Source organism: Protopterus annectens, chromosome 8.part0 (genome assembly GCF_019279795.1).
Source record: "Protopterus annectens isolate FY-2018-M chromosome 8.part0, PAN1.0, whole genome shotgun sequence".
Lineage (NCBI taxonomy): Eukaryota > Metazoa > Chordata > Ceratodontiformes > Protopteridae > Protopterus > Protopterus annectens.
In genome coordinates, this window is record NC_056741.1 from 55810114 (window position 1) to 55828288 (window position 18175).

General features: G+C 44.6%; 1 protein-coding gene across 1 annotated transcript in view; it reads left to right on the top strand.

Annotated features, from left to right (window-relative positions):
• Nucleotides 1-18175, top strand: part of CDCA3 (cell division cycle associated 3) — a gene marked incomplete in the record, with an annotated part of 365174 nt that overhangs the window by 234285 nt on the left and 112714 nt on the right. Inside the window, 1 exon segment of the mRNA XM_044079607.1 lies at nt 345-475. Within this exon segment, the coding sequence (XP_043935542.1) occupies nt 345-475 (131 nt within the window).

Here is an 18175-nt window from a genome sequence, read left to right on the forward strand (position 1 = left end):
GTCCATCCAATATGATATCACCCATCCTCCCTGCCCCCCCCCCCCCACCGTTGTCTCTACAAATTGCTACCCTGAGTCAAAGGCAGTACAGATTTGCTTAAAATAAGTGCCTAGCTCAACCTGAGTTACTCTAGAAGGAGTAAGACATTTGGGGTTAAAAGGGGAAGAGCTTGAGGCTGGAGCACTAAATTGGCCGGATTGCATCCGGACTGGGGCTCAAGGACCCATGTGTCGTATCAGTCTGACTGGCATGAGAGGATCTATCATTATGGTAAGTACATAACTTCATTTATGGACTGGAGAGTGTAGGTATTTCACAACAAGTTTTTGTCTTCATTCACCAGGTAGAAGAAGCGGCAAACTCAAGTCAAAGAAACAGACTTCAAAACTAATTATGGTTTCTTCAGGAAATGGACGATCACCTCTGAAAACTCTACAAGAAGATAATTCCCCGAGCACTGTACCTCTCAGACAAGTAAGCTTCCCCATTTTAGGGGTTTATTATTGTTGATTCACATTCCTTTAACTCCATTCACTGCTTCCTGAGTGATTTTTTTGTCAGCAACGCTTATTTGTGCTGAACTGCCTAGCTTGGTTATTGCTGTTCACACATTTGTAGTATGTTTCTCCCTGTTTGTAGATACCATCATAGCTCACATTGAGCAAATGTTCTCTTTATTTATTTACACACACCTCAAAAGTGCCAGATTGGCATTCTTTTGAAAGCTTTCTTTTTTTTTGTGATCTGAGCGCCTTCTGTGTGGAGTCTGCATGTCCTCCTCGCAGTCGAGTGACATTTAAAGACATGCAGGTAGGTGCGTGTGTGAATGAGTGTGCCTTCGTTGAAGGTTGGACGTTGGGCTGGCACCTCGGCACCATAAAAATCTACTGCCGATCATAAGCAGACCGGAGTTTCACTGTGGCGACCCTTAACTGGGAAAAGCCGAAAGACATTACTTTTGCTTGTTTTTTGTGATCTTGTAGCACAACACTTGCGAGCAATGCCAAATGTCTTTCAGCAGTCATCTGTTGGTGCTGGTGCATTCTGAACTGTTCATACTTTAAACGATGCTCCTTGCATCTGCCTTCTGTTTTTTTTCTACAATTAGAACTTCACTGTTTTGAAACTGTGGCTTTATTTAGGTCCACCTATAATACTGATTCCCTCCACACTACCATCTTCCATGTCACACTGCCTTTCTAAGTTTGCAAAAAGAGAGAGGAAGGATGTTCTGTGTGTGTCATACAGCCTTCACTGCAGCAAGTGTGCCTGCAGTACTCCTGAGCTTCACTCCCAGCATCCACTGGGGGACATAACTAATAAACAACCGTATGCCCTCTCCTTGAGAGAATGAGTGGCCAAAGTCACTTGGTCTTCAGTGTACACAGTGCTGGCGTCCTGGCATCACCCTTCCTTTATTGTTAAGCATGGCGTGCCAGCATAGTAAACTGAATCTGCCTTGGCTTTCGAAGTCTAAGTACAACAAATTAGTTCTGGCCTGCAGTCGCCTTCTGAAATATCTTTACAAGTCTTGGACCAAGCCATGACACCTCTTTGCAAGTTTTACATGATGCAAGCAGAGCAATCGCTTTCTTTTTATTTGGGGGTTTGTTGTCAGGCACAAAGAGGTCACTTCTGAGAATAATTAAGAAAGCCAAGCAAAGCAGCGAGCTCATCTGTATGAGAGACAAACTTACTTGGCTACAATTTTCCTGATTTCTGGGCCTTCTATTTTAGCAACAGCTGTTTCTGTCTTTATCTCCTTCACGGATCAGCTCCAGTCTTAAGTAAATTTTTGGTCACTATAGCTGCATCTTTTTTTGTTTTGTTTTGTTTTACCAGTCTCCCCCTCTGCTTCCTGTTGCTTTTAGCTTCATACAAACAATTTCCTAGAATTTGTCTAGATTTTACTTCAAGAACAGACACTAGGCATGTTGTGGCAGTAAAGAAAAAAATGGTGAATTGCCCTTAGCCTTTGAAAGTCCTTACCCCCCTAGCAGTACTTTGGTGCCCCCTAAGTGCAACATTGTCTCTCTCTTGGATTCGGTCGTCTCGCATCTGGTGAAAGTGCAGCGGATTCTTCTATCTAGATCGCCTCTCTTGTTGACTTGTGTTTTCAAACTCCTTTAACTTCTTTCTCAAGAAATCCAAACCCACCCAACTCCACCAGTCCGCCCCAGGTTGTTGTAGATCTGATTTTGAAAGCCCCCCCCCCCCAGAAGGTGAATGTTTGGGGTTTCTGCTTCTGATATGCCCAGTTTAGCCAATTTCTAAATGTGTTTTTTTTTTTTTTTTTTTTTTTTCTTGATGAAGCTTGTGTGGTTGGGCGATTCCATTTCTTTTTCCCATATGCCACGGTGTCACTTGCTGGCATAGGGTAACATGCCTAGTGTCTGTTCCATTTTTTGCCACCCACTTTCATTTTTCTTTTCTGTCAATTGCACAGCTCTCTCTTCCCGAACTGTTTTGGGGAAAAGTTTACACATTTGATACATAAACTGAAACCCTCTAGATGTTCCACACTAGCACTGTGTTTGCTGTTTGGTGAGGACCTTGGAGTAAAATGCTGTTTGCCCAGGTACCTGCAGATAATGGGAAAACTTGGAGATGTTCCTGATGTCTCGGATTACTGCTGTGGAAGGTGCCCACTGTGAGGACTGGCGGGCAAGTCTGATGCTGGGGTAGTTGGAGACCAAGCATCTGTCAGATTCTTCTACAAGGTCTGTCTGAGATGGTTTGCAAGTTCCCCCTTAATTAACAAGGGATTGAGCTCTGATTCCTCTGACATGAAGAGGTCATGAGAGGAGCACTCTATTCCCTTGTAGGGTACATTCCAGTGCCACCATTTTCTTTCCCACAGTTGGTGCTAATGTCTAGCCTGCTCTAGTGAAGCTGTTGGATTCTCCTAATGCTGGCTCATTGGTCCCTTCTTGATTTGGGAGTTTTATCCCCATGCTTACCCTTTTGATTTCTTTAGTGCTTAGAGGTGACACTGAATGAAATTTCTCTTGGGAAAATGATGCATCTGTAGTGTCCTTGATGCCAGTGTCAGGCCTAGTGCAGGTTTTGAATCTAACAGTGCGTCTGGCTTACAGTTCCGGGGGTGCCAGCACTGTCCCGTACTTTTTAGTACACTGAGAAACTAGGTCTTGAGATAAAGGGTGAGGAGTACTCCACTCTAGGTGCCTACCACATCTCTCCCTCCTTTTCTGATATTCATCAGACTGATTAATTTTCATGCTGCCCTTCCTAGTTCTGTAAACCATCAATCCTGGCTGTCATCTTGGGCAGGTCTTTTGAGAACTTCCACAAGAGGAAACCAGCAGTTGACCACCACAGAAGGTCTTTATAATGTCTGTCCCTTCTGCTGCTGCTTGGCATATCCATTCCTCTTAAGAGGACGCTGCCCCTTTATCAGCTTAGGAGGGCTTCCACAGTTTGGTCCGAAGGTCGTGGACTTCAGGATGAGGAAACTGATGATCCAGGCTTTATAGGCTCGTAAGTAAATTCTAAGCCAGCTGCCCTTGTAGGCCATTTTAAGCCTCACCATTTTTTCCTTTTGGTGCTTGAATTAACCTATCCCACTTGTGTTTGATTGTCCTTTCCCATTCCATGGTCAGTAATTATATTAACCCTAGTGAGAAAAACTGGGATCAATTTAAAGGGACCAATGCGTTGGATAAATCATTTAGCTGCTTCTGTCCATTAGTTGTACAGGGGCTGGGCTGGCCTGGGGTACTTGGTCTGTTTCTCATCCATAGTTCCAAGTTGTGCTTGAATATAGACAGGGATGAGCTTTGTTTTACTTGGATGGGAAGTCTGTTCCAGAGATCAACCTGTCACTCTAAACCATTCAGTTCATACTGCAGCAGAAGTTTAGTTCCCTAGACCGAATATTTTTGATGACATTTCACTTGCTGATGTCCAGTAACTCCATCAGTATTGGGTCGGAGGATACTTTTTATACAAGCCATGAGTTATCTATTAGCAGTCTGTAGGAAAGAGTATAGTAACAAAACTGAGTCAGTCCATGTAGGATATATTGTATAGGCCTTGTATCCTTTTTAATAAGGAAGTTCTCTGGATGTTCAATTGTTGCACATCTGGACAGTTGCATGCCAAAGGGATCATGATACTCCATGACTGACCTAATTACAGTGGAGTAAGGGGGAACATGACATCTCTAGATCTAGACACATTCTCTCTATTTATAAGCTGTGCAATATAGGACTGTCTTACAACAGTAAACACATCTTGATCAAAAGTTAGGTCACTTATCCACATAAGCTCGCAAATCCTGACCAACTGGCCAATCTCTTAGGGGTGTATTGTCAGTGTGGTAGTTCTCATGGTAAATGACTTCCCAAAGGATACAATAATGCATTTTTTGGCGTTTAGTTTCAGTCCTTGATTTTTGGCAGCAGTTATTTATTCAGGACAAACCTGCCTGCAGGATGGCTGATGTCTTTTGGGGAATTCAGTGACTGCTCCTACTTTGCAATCATCTGCAAGCTTAATCAGCCAGAGCTCTTTGGTATTGGCTTTTACTTCAGAGATGTAGATGCCAAACAGGAGAGGTCCCAGCACAGAACACTGGGGGACTTGTGACTGGTCTCTTTGTGGATGTAACTTTCCCATATTTTGACTTCCTGCATCTTGTCTGTGAGCCATTTGGCAACAAGTGGATGACGGTTTATTTAGCTTTTCTACTTTCCCCGAGAGGGGGTTGTGTTTAAAAGTTTTAGCCAGCTGGAGGTATGCTATGTGTGTGGTTTTTACCGTCATCCATAGCTCTGACTTTTTTTTTTAAGTTCATCAGGTTGAGTAAGCATAACCTACCCTTGACAAATGCCAAACTGAGATGGGTCTAGTGTTTGGAGCTTCTCTGTCCTTTTTGATTAGCTGCATAGGTCTTTCCATGGCTTTGCGTACGAGGTTGGTGTATGTTGTGGAACTGTAATTGCCTGGGTCTGTGGAAGGTCCTCCCATTTGCAGGGGAATGACTATAGCTGTTCTCCATTCACTTGGTACAAAACGTGTACAACAGTTGAGGTTGAAAGATCTTTAGTAAAGGAGTGGCTAAATTTTGCTTCATGCTGTTTTAAAATGCATCTGCTGCTGTTTTCAGGATTCATCCATGTGATATGTTTTGCTGTTTCTTTTAGCGCTTTTAGGACTTGGTCTTGAGTGACAGCTGGAGATGAGCCAGATGTTCATAGTGTTACACTGCTGCAGTCATTACACTTGGGTTATCCTGCCGTCAGGCGGTTCCCCAGTCGGCCTGAGTTCCAAAGTCTTGGTCCAGCGTCGGTTGCTGTCGCCTTCTCCCTGACGTCAGTGTGACAGGGAAGATGCAGCCGACGCCATTTTCTTCAGTCTTTCTTGCCGCGCGGTGCCCGAAGCAAAAGCAATTCAAGTGCCGGTCTGCCGACTCCTGAGATTTTCATTCCGAATCCAGAACCGAAGTCTTCTACAAAGCTAAGTACCCCGTTGAAACTTTTTCTTGCCTCAGACCGATGTCAGTAAAAGTTAATAACTGTATTTCTTGTGGGAAGCAAATACCTCATAAGGATTTCCATTCTTATTGTATCCCATGCGTAGGCCCAGACCACAACGTCACTGGTTGTCGGTTTTGTGCTAGGTTTAACAAGTGCACTATTAAACGTCTGTTTGATTTTGCCCGACATTTTAGAAGAAAATTCAATTACACCATGCCGTCAGAACTTCCGACGACCGGAATACATAAAAAGTGCAAAGACAAGGATAGGCATCCGAGGCCCAAAACTGACAACGAAGCCTCTTCTAGGCCAGTCGCCGGTTCTCCGGTTTTCAGCGAGGCGCCTTCGCAGCCCCTGACGACAGCATCTTTAGAACCACAGGCAGCCTCTGACTCCCACGTGGAGATGGCTGGGCCTTTGGGCGCACAAGATTTCTAGCCTACTGAAACTAACCTTTCAAAGGGATCCGGAGTAGCTGAACAACCCGCAGCTTCAGAGGGTGTTTTCAGACCTACTCAGTTAAGCATTAAATCTTCTGCTAAGTCTAAACCTCCTTTAAAAACAAAGAAACAAATACAGCATTCTCCAGGACAGGCCTCCATGCCTAAGAAACAAATGCACAAAATGGCCGAAGACCTAATCACTCTGATCAGGGAGTCCCATCCCCCTCCTGATAAAAGGCCTAGACAGGATGCAGACTATGACTCCTCCGACCAGGTATCCATCTCTTCAGATTCATCCTCAGACCCAGGATACTCTTTACTCCCTTATGAGGATTCTGATGCTGAGGAATCGATTCCATCAGCCTTGACTACTCCTTTGGGGAAACCTTACATACCATGAGGGAACATTTCCATTGGGAAGGCCAGGATTACTCAGAATCCAAGAAAAGGCTCAGAGACTTCCTTTTATTACCTCAACACAGACCCCTTGCTATTCAGCCAGTGTTAGATATTGTGGATGATGTGTATACTGAATCCAGCTTAAATCCTGATTCTTTACCTCCAGCCCCAGTTAAGCCTGACAGATACTACAGAGTCCCTGACTCACAAATTTCTTTATAAAAGCCCTGTTGCTGACCCTGAAACTATTTCTCAGGGACCCAAAGGGGTTAAGGCCTCATCAGCAAAGAATCCAGTCCCCTCTGACAGAGATTTCAGAGCATTAGACAGATGGGGGAAGAAAGTATATACGTCTGCAACTTTAGCAATGAGGGCCTTAAATTGCCAGTTTCACATGCTAAAATATCAACAATTTTTGATGTCTCAGTTGAAACAAAAAATGCTTCCAGATTCAGATCCTCCTAATTTTAAGGAAATGCAGGATTTATTGCATGCAGCTGAACAAGTGGGAAAACATACTTTGCAATGTGGTTTTGATTCTTTAGAGGCCTCCTGCAGAGCAGCAGTTACAGGTTCTGTCATTAGAAGACATGCTTGGTTAAAAGAACATACGTTACCAGATCATGTTAAAGCAAAACTATTGGATGCACCTTTGCAGCAGGATGTGTTATTTGGAGTTGAAGCAGAAGAGGTATTAAAGAAAATGGAGGATAAGATAAAATCTATGCAAACGGTGAAGGATTTCTTACAGGTTCAGCCTCTTCGATTTAGCAGAAATTGGCCAACAAAGAATTGGTCCTTTCCAGTTACAGACAGACCTCAAAGGGGCAGATACAGACGTCCAGGAGGTAGAGGTCAACCACAAGGTTCTTACAGGCCTCTACAATGGGGTGCATCAGGCTAGAAAGAAGGGGAAGACAGGTCCCAACCATAAAAAAACAGCCCCAATGACTTCCCACTACAGCTGCCAAACAGCTCTCTTGGTAGCCCTCTTGGGAGGAAAACTGGCACTTTTCTATCACAATTGGTATATGATCACCAAAGACAAATGGGTTCTCAACATTGTATCTCAAGGTTACAGGTTCCACTTTCACACTCTGCCAAGATTTTAAAGGAATGCTAAATCTGCCACCAAATCAATGGGCAGAGGCTCAAAAACAAATTACAGCACTCATGGACATGAGAGCTATTCAAAAGGTACCACCATAGGAGCAAGGACAAGGATTTTACTCGAGACTCTTTCTGGTTCTCAGAAAAGACAAAGCCTGGAGGCCCATTCTGGATCTTTCTTCTCTAAACACTTACCTGGATGTTCCGAAATTCAAAATGTTGACACTACAGCAGCTTCTTCCCATGCTGGGCAAGAAAGCTTGGCTCGTAACCTTGGACCTCGAGGAGGCATACCTGCATGTCCCTGTCAGACAAAACTGCAGAAGATACCACAGATTCATAGCTGGTTCAATGCACTACCAATTCTCTGCACTGCCCTTTGGCTTATCTACTGTGCCCAGGGTCTTCACATAGTGCCTGGCACCAGTAATTGCATTTTGCAGACAGAAAGGAATTCAGATTTATCCTTACCTGGACGACTGCCTGATTCAAGCAGAGAGCAAGGACATTCTTCTAAAGCATCTGGCGTTTGTAAAAAAAAGTTAAGTTGCCTAGGGTACACAGTAAACGAAAAGAAATCAAAACTAGTGCCCTCACAAGAGAATATTCCTGGGTGCCAGCTTGAATACAACGGCCCAGATGGCTTATCTCATGCCAGACAAGCAAGGACAACTGACTCAATATTTTCAATTGATGGCAACAAGAACCCAACTCCCTGCAAGAAAAATTCTGCAGGCCTTTGGTTACATGGCATCTTGCATACTACTAATTCCATATGCCAGACTGCATATGAGGAAACTACAATGGTACCTAAAGAGTGTCTGGTCCCAACACGGTCAAAGTTTGGAAACAGTTATACCACTAATTCCTTGCCTTCAACAGGAGTTTCGATGGTGGGCTCAAGCTTGTCACCTCAACAAGGGACAGCCTTTTACTCAACCCACAGCCAGGCAAACACACTGACAACAGATGCATTGGATTACGCCTGGGGAGCACACATGGCAGGAAAATGTATTCAGGGCAAGTGGCCCGCAGAACAAAGGCATCTTCACATCAATCAAAAAGAGATGCTAGCTGTACAAAATGCCATTATAGCTTTCAAGGGCCTTCTGCATCCAGGACAACTACTACTAAAGACAGACAACACCACAGTTATGTGGTACATAAAAAGCAAGGGGGCACTCACTCTCATCCCCTCTGCAGACAAGCCATGACCTTGTGGAACACAGCTCTAACCTATCAAGTTCATCTGCAAGCACAATTCCTGCCATTAGAGAAAAACACACTGGCAGACGACTTAAGCAGAAACATCATGGATCCCCACAAATGGAAATTGGATCCACAAATATTCAGAATGATAACAAAAATGGTGGAGCCCGGACATAGATCTGTTTGCATCCCCAATGAACTGCCAGCTACAGAAATTCTGCACAAGGACTTGCCATCCACAAGCATGGAAAGTGGATGCCCTGTCATTCAGCTGGAAAAACCTACAAGTATATGCTTTCCCACCACTACCTCTCCTTCCAAAGGTACTCTTAAAAGCCAGGCAAGAAGAGCCAAAGATGATCCTGATTGCCCCAGACTGGCCACGCCAGCACTGGTACCCAATCTTAAAGAACTTGGCACAAGGACCACCCTGGATTTTGCCTCAAATCCCACATCTTCTGACTCAGCAGAACAATCGGATACTTCACGGCCAGCTAAAGACTTTAAACGTGGCTGCATGGAAGATTCCTTAGTCAAGCAAGCAATGCCTCTCTCCAAAGCTGTTATGGATGTCATTCTGGAGGCCAGAAGGCCTAGTACCAGGAAAGCCTATTCGGATAAATGGAAGAGATTCTGTGCCTGGAACCAGGCTCACAGCCTTGACCCTCTTGTCCCAAATATTCCTCAGATACTACAATATTTAACGGAGATGCTGGACAAAGGCCTCTCCTTTTCATCCATCAATATCCACGCCTCTGCCATCTCTGCTCATTACAACGCGGGTCCACCAATTTTGTCTAATCCCTTGCTAAAACAGTACCTCAGAGGGGCTAAAAACATAAGACCGCCCTGTAGAGCAGCTACTCCAACTTGGGACCTCAACTTCGTGTTGGAAAAATTAACGTCACCTCCTTTTGAGCCAGCTAACACAGCAGATTTAAAATATATCTCTTGGAAAACTGCTCTGCTCCTGGCAATAGCATCAGCACGAAGAGTTTCAGAATTACAGGCACTAATGGCAGTGGATCCTTTCATCATTTCCACCAAGACAGGGTGTCTTTAAGAACTAACCCTACGTTTATGCCAAAGGTGGTATCAAGTGTGGCTCTAAACCAAACTATTCACTTGCCAACTTTTTATCCAAATCCACAGAATAAAGGGGAGAGACTACTGTATTCTTTGGACATACACAGACAGTTACGCTTCTACTTGGACAACACCAAAGCTTTCAGAAAATCTGAGCAATTATTGGTAGCATATGCTGCAGGAGCACAGGGAAAAGCCATTTCAAAACAGACCATTTCAAAATGGATAGGACACTGTATACATTTCTGCTATACACACCATGGGAAACCTGTACCTAACAGCATTAGATCTCACTCCACCAGGGCAACAGCCACTTCAACTGCCTACCTCAGAGGAGAGTACCTACCAAGGACATTTTGGAAGCAGCAACTTGGAGTTCTGTACATACCTTCACCAAGCATTACCGTCTGCCTCTATACTCTAAATCCAGAGCCGGCTTTGCCACTGCAGTGCTGCAGGGCCTTATAGCCACCCCCTAATGCCTTATTGAACCAGCCACCCTACCTCAGCTTTGGGATTCCACTCAAGTGTACTGGCTGCAGCAGTGTAGCACGATGAACATAGTACAGTTTTGTACCTACCATAAATGTAGATGTTCGAGTGTATACACTGCTGCAGTCCAGGTTACCCTCCCTCCTTCCCCTCTTACTTGCTGGTACGTACCTGTCTTCTACCCTTTACTACCGATGGGGAGTATTTGCTGGTAACTGAAAGATGTTGCTTTTCTTATGTATGTTTTATTAGCAATTTGAATTGCCTACATTTTTGGGGGCACCTGACATCTGGGGCAAGAAAAACTGAAGAAAATGGCGTCAGCTGCATCTTGTATACCCCTGTCGCACTGATTTCAGGGAGAAGGCGACAGCAACCAACGCCAGACCAAGACTTTAGAACTCAGGCTGACTGGGGAACTGCCTGACGGCAGGATAACCCAAGTGTAATGACTGCAGCAGTGCATACACTCGAACATCTACATTTATGGTAGGTACAAAACTGTACTTTTCTGGTATATCTTGCGGGAAAGATGGAGGGGCTAAGGTTAGTGTTTAATTTATCGGCCAGTAGGTTCACTATATCTTCAGCCTCACTGTAGGTAGCATTGCTCTCTAGAGGTTATGAACATAAAAAAAAGACCTTGGGATGGTCTTTGGCTTGGGTAGCTGTTGTAGCCTCAAACTTGGATGTGGTGGATTTTATTAAGCTCCTGAGTTTTGTCTCCGTACTGAGGGCTTAGTCATTCTGAAAATTACTGTTTGGCCAAAATTCTCTTCCTTTTATTGTAAAGCTTGTTGTCCTGGATGTTCTTAGTGTTTCACTGTTGCAGTCATTACATTTGGGTTATCTGCTTGCAGGTAGCCCTCAGTCGGCCTGATTAACAAAGTGTTGTGTCCTGCGTCTGTTGCTGTCCCTTCTTCCATGACGTCAGGTCGTCGGGGGTATAAAACACGCAGCCGATGCCATTACATCAGTCATTCTTGCCATGAGGTGCCTGAAGCAGAAGCAGTTCGCAAGTGCCGGTTGGCCGACTCCTAAAATTTTCGTTTTCGAGTTTCGGAATTCAAGTCTTCAACTAAAGCTAAGTACCCCGTTGGGGAAACTTTTTCTTGCTCCTTCCTGATGGCAGTAAAACTTAATTGCATTACTTGTGTAAAGCAAATGCCTCAAAGATTTTCATTCGTACTGTATTCCTTGCCTAGGCCCTGACCACGACTTACCTTGCTGTCGGTTTTGTGCTTTCTTTAATCAGCGCACTATCCGTCGTCGGTATATTGTCGCCTCTAAATATTTTGGTTCTGTTTAATTATCTAGAAATATCATCTGTTAGCCATCCGACTACCAGGATTCCGAAAAAACGCAAAGATAAAGACAGGCAGCCGAGGTCCAAAACTGCCGACGACACATCTAAGCCACTCACCAGTTCGCCGGTACTCCAGTGAGGCGTTTTCGCAGCCCCTGATGCCCACTACGTCTGATTTGCTGGCCTCTACTGAGACCCATTCGGAGTCCAGTATGCCGCGAGATGCTTCAACTATGGAACCCGCGGATGTCTCTACCTTTGATGGATCTGGAGCCGCAGTGCAGGCACCGGCTTCTGAGAGTGTATTCAGGCCTACAGACTTGCATATTAAATCAACGTCTCCTTCATTACTTAGGCCTAAATCCGACGCCCAGGCCACATGCTCAGGCCTCTATGCCTAAAAACACAAATGATAAGAGTGTCTGAAGATCTAATAACTCTAATCAGGGGTAGCCAACCCCCCCCCCCCCCTTCTAGGAGGTCTAGGACTGAAGTTAATTATGAATCTTCTGATCAGGATTCTGTTTTTTTCTGACCTTCTGATGATCTGGATTTGCCCTTATCTACTTATGAGGATTCTGATGCAGAGGAGACTCTTCCCTCTGCTTCCCCTCCTGAGGATTTTTCTTTTGGTGAAACCTTGCATACTCTAAGGGAGCATTTCCACTGGGAAAGCCAGGATTTTTCTGATTCAGAAAAGAGGCTTAGGGATTTCTCACTCCTACCTCAGCATGGGCCTTTAGCTAGTCCTCCTGTACTAGACATTGTTGTTGATGCTTTTTTGGAATCTAGTTTGGCCCCTGATTCCCTGCCTCCTGCTCCCAGAAAACCTGACGATACTACAAGGTCCCAGAGTCCCACAAGTTCCTTTTCAAAAATCCTATTGCAGATCCAGAGACTGTTTCACAGGGGCCCAAGGGCATTAAGGCTTCTACTGCTAAAAATCCTACCCCTTCTGATAGAGACTCCAGGGCGCTGGATAAATGGGGTAAAAAGGTTTACACACCTGCAACCTTGGCCATTGGGGCTTTAAACTGCCAGTTTCATATGTTAAAGTATCAGCAACATGTTATTGGACTGCTTAAACAGAAAATGTTGTTGATTCCTGACTGTGTGGAAAATAAAGAATTCAACGATGCATTCTGCCGAACAAGTTGGAAAACATACTTTGCGATGTGGTTTTATTTCATTAGATGCCTCTTACTGGGTCTGTGCTCAGAAGGCTTGCTTGGCTTAAGGAGCAATCATTCCCTGATCATGTTAAAACTAAATTGTTGGATGTTCCTTTAAATCAGGACTGCCTGTTTGGCAACAAGACTGAGGAAGTTCTTAAAAAGATGGAAGATGAAGCTAAATCTATGCAAGCTGTTAAAAGATTTTTTTACAAGTTCAGCCTCCTAGATTTAGTAGGCTCTGGCCCTCTAAGAATTGGTCCTTTCCAGCCCATTCCAGTTCTTCTCAAGCCAAACCCAGACGCAGCAAAAACCTCAGGTTTCAGTCCCAGGGGACTTGCTGAACTAAGCAGTGGAGGGCCTCAACTTCCAAGTCTGGGAATAATAAGACTCCCCCCTATGGTAAACTGTCTCAATGACTTCCTTTTAAAATTTCCAAGCACTTATTGACTGCCCCTTTGGGGGGAAAGATTGCTCTTCATGCAAAAAATTGGGAACTCATTACCCAGGACAAATGGGTTTTAAATATAGTGTCCCAAGGATACAGGTTTCACTCCACACGTTGCCAACACCGTGGGTGGCCGGACCTACCCCCAAATCAGTGGTCAGAGGCCCAAAAGCAAGTACTTTCTCTCAAGCATGGGGGCTATTCAACTGGTACCAGAAGAGGAAAAGGGACAATGTTTCTACTCAAGACTTTTCCTGGTACCCAGAAAAGACTATTCATTGTGTCCTATCCTGGACCTGTCTACTCTAAACACCTTTTTAGAGATTCCAAAATTCAAGATGCTGACTCTTCACCAATTACTTCCTATGCTAGGCAAAGATGCCTGGTTGGCAACCTTAGATTTAAAAGAAGCATACCTGCACATCCCAATCAGGGAATCTTGCAGAAGATACCTACGCTTCAAAGCAGGCTACATGCACTATCCGTTCTTTGCACTGCCCTTTGGCTTATCTACTGCGCCCAGGATATTCACAAAGTGCCTAGCTCTAGTTGTTGCATTTTGCAGGCAAAGAAATATTCAAATATACCCATACTTAAACGATTGTCCAATTCAGGCAGAAAGCCAAGACATACTTTTGAATAGTCTGACCTTTGTTAAAAGGGTTCTAACTTGTCTGGGGTGCACCATAAATGAAAAGAAATCACACCTGGTACCCTGTCAACAAATTATATTCCTGGGAGCAAGCTTGAATACAACTTCACAGATGGCTTACCTCACGGCAGAAAAGCAAATTCATTTGACAACCTACTTCAAACAAGTGGCCACAAAAACCCTTCTCTCCAAGACAAATACTGCAAGCCTTGGGGTTCATGGCCTCCTGCAGTCTTCTAATTCCATATGCAAGACTGCATATGAGGAAACTACACTGGTATCTAAAAAGCTTATGGTGTCAACATTCTCAAGAGCTAGAAACAATGATTCCTATCATACCTTGCCTACGCCTAGAGTTCCTTTGGTGGGCAGAGGCCTGTCACCAAAACAAGGGGCAGGCTACCTTTCACACCACTCCCTGCCGCCCAAACCCTAACAGATGCATCGGACTATGCACGGGGGGGCTCACTTGGCAGGGAAGTTCATTCAGGGCAAATGAAACCCAAGTAATGCACCTGCATATCAATCAAAAAGAAATGTTAGCTGTACAGAATGCTCTGACAGCCTTCAAGGACCACATTCTTCCAGGACAACTAATGGTAAAGATGGACAACACCACGGTTATGTGGTACATAAACAAGCAGGGGGGGGTACACATTCTTACCCCCTCTGCAGACTAGCCATGGCATTGTGGAACACAGCCTTGAGCTACCATGTGCACCTACAAGCTCAATTCCTGCCAGGAAAGTAAAATACACTGGCAGATGGACTAAGTAGAAACCCCATGAACCCACACCAGTGGAAACTGGAACCAAGAATTTTCAGTATGTTGACAAGCAAATGGGGGAGCTTAGATATAGACCTGTTTGCCTCTCCCCAGAACTACCAATTGGAAAAATTTTGCACAAGGACTCCCCACAAACAAGCCTGGAAAGTGGATGCTCTGTCCTTCAGCTAGAAAAAAACTATCAGTCTATGCAACCCCCCCCCCCCCCCCCCCCCGCTCTCCAAAGTACTACTAAAATTCAAACGGGACAAACCAAGGATGATTTTGATTGCTCCAGACTGGCCGCGCCAACACTGGTACCCATTCCGCCGCAGTGTGTCACTGTTATCTCCATGGCACCTGCCTCAGACTCCTTCCCTACTGTCTCAGCAGGAGAACCAGATTCTGCGCCCTCACCTTCCAACACTGAACCTTTGCAGCCTGGCTAATTACTTAATCTCTCCTTTACCATCCCTCAGCAAACCTGTGATGGATATAATTTTAGAGGCAAGGAGGCCTACTACTAGAAAATCTTATGCTGAAAAATGGAAAAGATTCTGTGCCTGGAACCAATCTCGGAGGATGAGCACAGCAACACCCAATTTACCTCAGATTTTACAATACTTAACTGAGATGCTTCACAAGAGCCTGTCTTTTTTTTTTTCCTCCATTAAAATCCACACCGCAGCCATTTCAGTTCATTATAACACAGAACCTCCCCTCTTCTCTCATCCACTGCTCAAGCAGTTCCTCTGAGGGGCCAAAAATTTGAGACAACCCAGGAGAGCTCCAACCCCAGCCTGGGACCTTAATTTTGTCTCCTTTCGAGCCAGCTGCTACTGCAGACTTAAAATTTCTTTCTTGGAAAACAGCTTTCCTTTTAGCAATCACTTCAGCTAGAAGGATATCTGAATTACAGGCCCTTATGGCAGTGGAGTCTTTCATAGTCTTTCATGCGGACAGGGTGTCCCTCAGAACCAATCCATTCTTCATGCCCAAGGTGGTGTGTATCAGTCCATTCATTTGCCAACCTTCTTTCCCAATCCACAGAATAAAGGGGAACGGATACTGCATTCTTTAGATGTGCACAGACAACTTAGATTCTAATTTGACAGGACTAAATCTTAAAGGAAATCTGAACAACTGCTGGTGGCATTTGCTGCCAGGGGCAGAGGGGAAGGCTATTTCAAAGCAAACCATTTATAAATGGATAAGCCATTGCATTCATTTCTGCTCTAAGCACCATGGAAAACTTATCCCCCAGGGAATCAGACCTCACTCCACCAGGGCTGCATCTACCTCTACAGCCTTTCTCAGAGGCGTCCCTACCAGGGACATCCTAGAAGCTACTACCTAGAGTTCTGTACATACTTTCACCAAGCATTATCATTTGCCAGTTTTCTCTTAATCCAGAGCTGGCTTTTCCACTGCAGTCTTGCAGGGCCTTATAGCTGGTCCTAATGCTATCTAAATTCTTCCTGCCAACCATAGCTTTGGGAATCTACCCAAATGTAATGACTGCAACAGTGAAACACGAAGAACATAGTACAGTTGTGTACACTTACCATAAATGTAGATGTTAGAGTGTATTCACTGTTGCAGTCCTGGTTACCCTCCCTCCAGCCCCCTAACTTCTTTTGGCTATACCTCTACTTTCCTTTACTATGCTTTACCTTTTTGGTGTATTTGCTTTTTTGTTGGAGGTATATCTTTGTGCTTTTATGTTTAATTGCTTCCCATTGGGGGGCACCTGACATCTGGGGCAAGAAAAACTGATGTAATGGCGTCGGCTGCATGTTTTATACCCCTGATAACCTGACGTAATGGAAAAAGGGACAGCAACCGACGCAGGACCCAAGACTTTGTTAATCTGGCCAACTGAGGGCTACCCGCAAGCAGATAACCCAAATGTAATGACTGCAACAGTGCATACACCCTAACATCTACATTTATGTTAAGTGTACACAACTGTACTTTCTACCTTGTGTATTTGTTTCTGGGGTTTGCCTGGCACTTGCTCCTACTTGATACAGCTGTTTAAATGCTGATATAGTAAGTGTTGTAGGTTTATGCATATTCAGGGGAAGTTAAATTGGTGGTGGAGATTTGAAGCTTGTGCCAATGCATCATTTAGGATTAGGTAGTTTGTCTTGGAGAAATTTGTAAATGTACCTTTGGTGGAAGGGATCTGCTTTTTATTCAAAGGCGACTGCTTTATTGTCAGACCTAATAAGTAAGATAGATACACTGGGGAATGGTGCAAGATGCCCTCACATTAGTAAGGACAAACTCCAAGATGTTCTCCCTTATTGTGGGTAGTCTAATTGATCCATCCACAACCCCTTTTTCCCCATTTTTGCACATGGGGTCGGGGTGTCACTTCAGCAGTGACAATCATCTCAAGCCAAGGTTTACACTGCTGGGTGGCTAGCCCTGCCGCAGTAGTTCTTCCACATCACACATTCACACACACACACACACACACACACACACACACACACACTAATACTGATGGCTTATTTAAAGTGTCCAGTCCACCTACTGCATGTCTTCAGAATGTGGGAAGAAATCTGAGCACCTGGAGAAAACCCATGCAAATACGGGGGGGGGGTCATGCTGACTTTGCACAGAAGGCACCCCAGCCACGAATCAAATCAAGAACCTCCTGCTGTAAGACAACAATACTATCTGCTGTGCCACTGTACTGCCCAAACTTAACTGATGTCCTTCCTTATTACTCTTGCAGTATTTGTCCTTCCTTATTACTCTTGCAGTATTTGTCCTTCCTTATTACTCTTGCAGTATTTGTCCTTCCTTATTACTCTTGCAGTATTCTTTACACATATGCTATCCTCTGTAGTAAATCCCAACGTCTGGACAGTATACCAGAGCCTTTACACCTACAGGCATCGTATGTCTTATGTACTTTCTACGTGCAAGGCGCAAGATGTGTGCAATGTACGGACGCCTAATCCTCAGAACTTTGCTGCCAGTCTGAACACAGCTACTGAGTTCAGTCTGTATGCTATTCACTGATCTGGTCCTTATACAAAGCCTATTACAGATAAGTGCCTCATTGGAGTCCCTTCCTTTTTTTCTCCTTATTTGTTTTCATGGCTTCCAGGAAAGGAAAATGAGTGTGGGAGACCGATTCTACACATGACCATACACGGTGTGAGATTTGTCAGGCATTTGCCCCTAAAACCTACTGCAGTCTTCTCCTATCCCTCTCTGTTTAGAAAACCAGCATCTAAAGTTATTGACCCAGGGTACCATGGCTGAATCTGCCCATCCCAAAGTTCAGCCACCACTTAAGAAAAAAGCCAAAAAGGCATATACTGATCCTGCTGCTCTCCGGCCTTCACCAAATGTCTCCGTGTGGTTGGATGAAGAACCTGAGGACTGTCCAGTGCCAACGTCTGTTCCCTCTGTGACCTATTTGGAGGCTGACAGAGCTGTCTAACTGCACTTCCGCTGGGGCTGTGCATACGTCTGGTGCAGATGTACAGAAGGAACCATGGCTGATTTATATCTGAGTGGCCTAGGAGGATTCTCCAAATGTTAGGGAAGAGGTGCCTGGTACCCTCATTGAA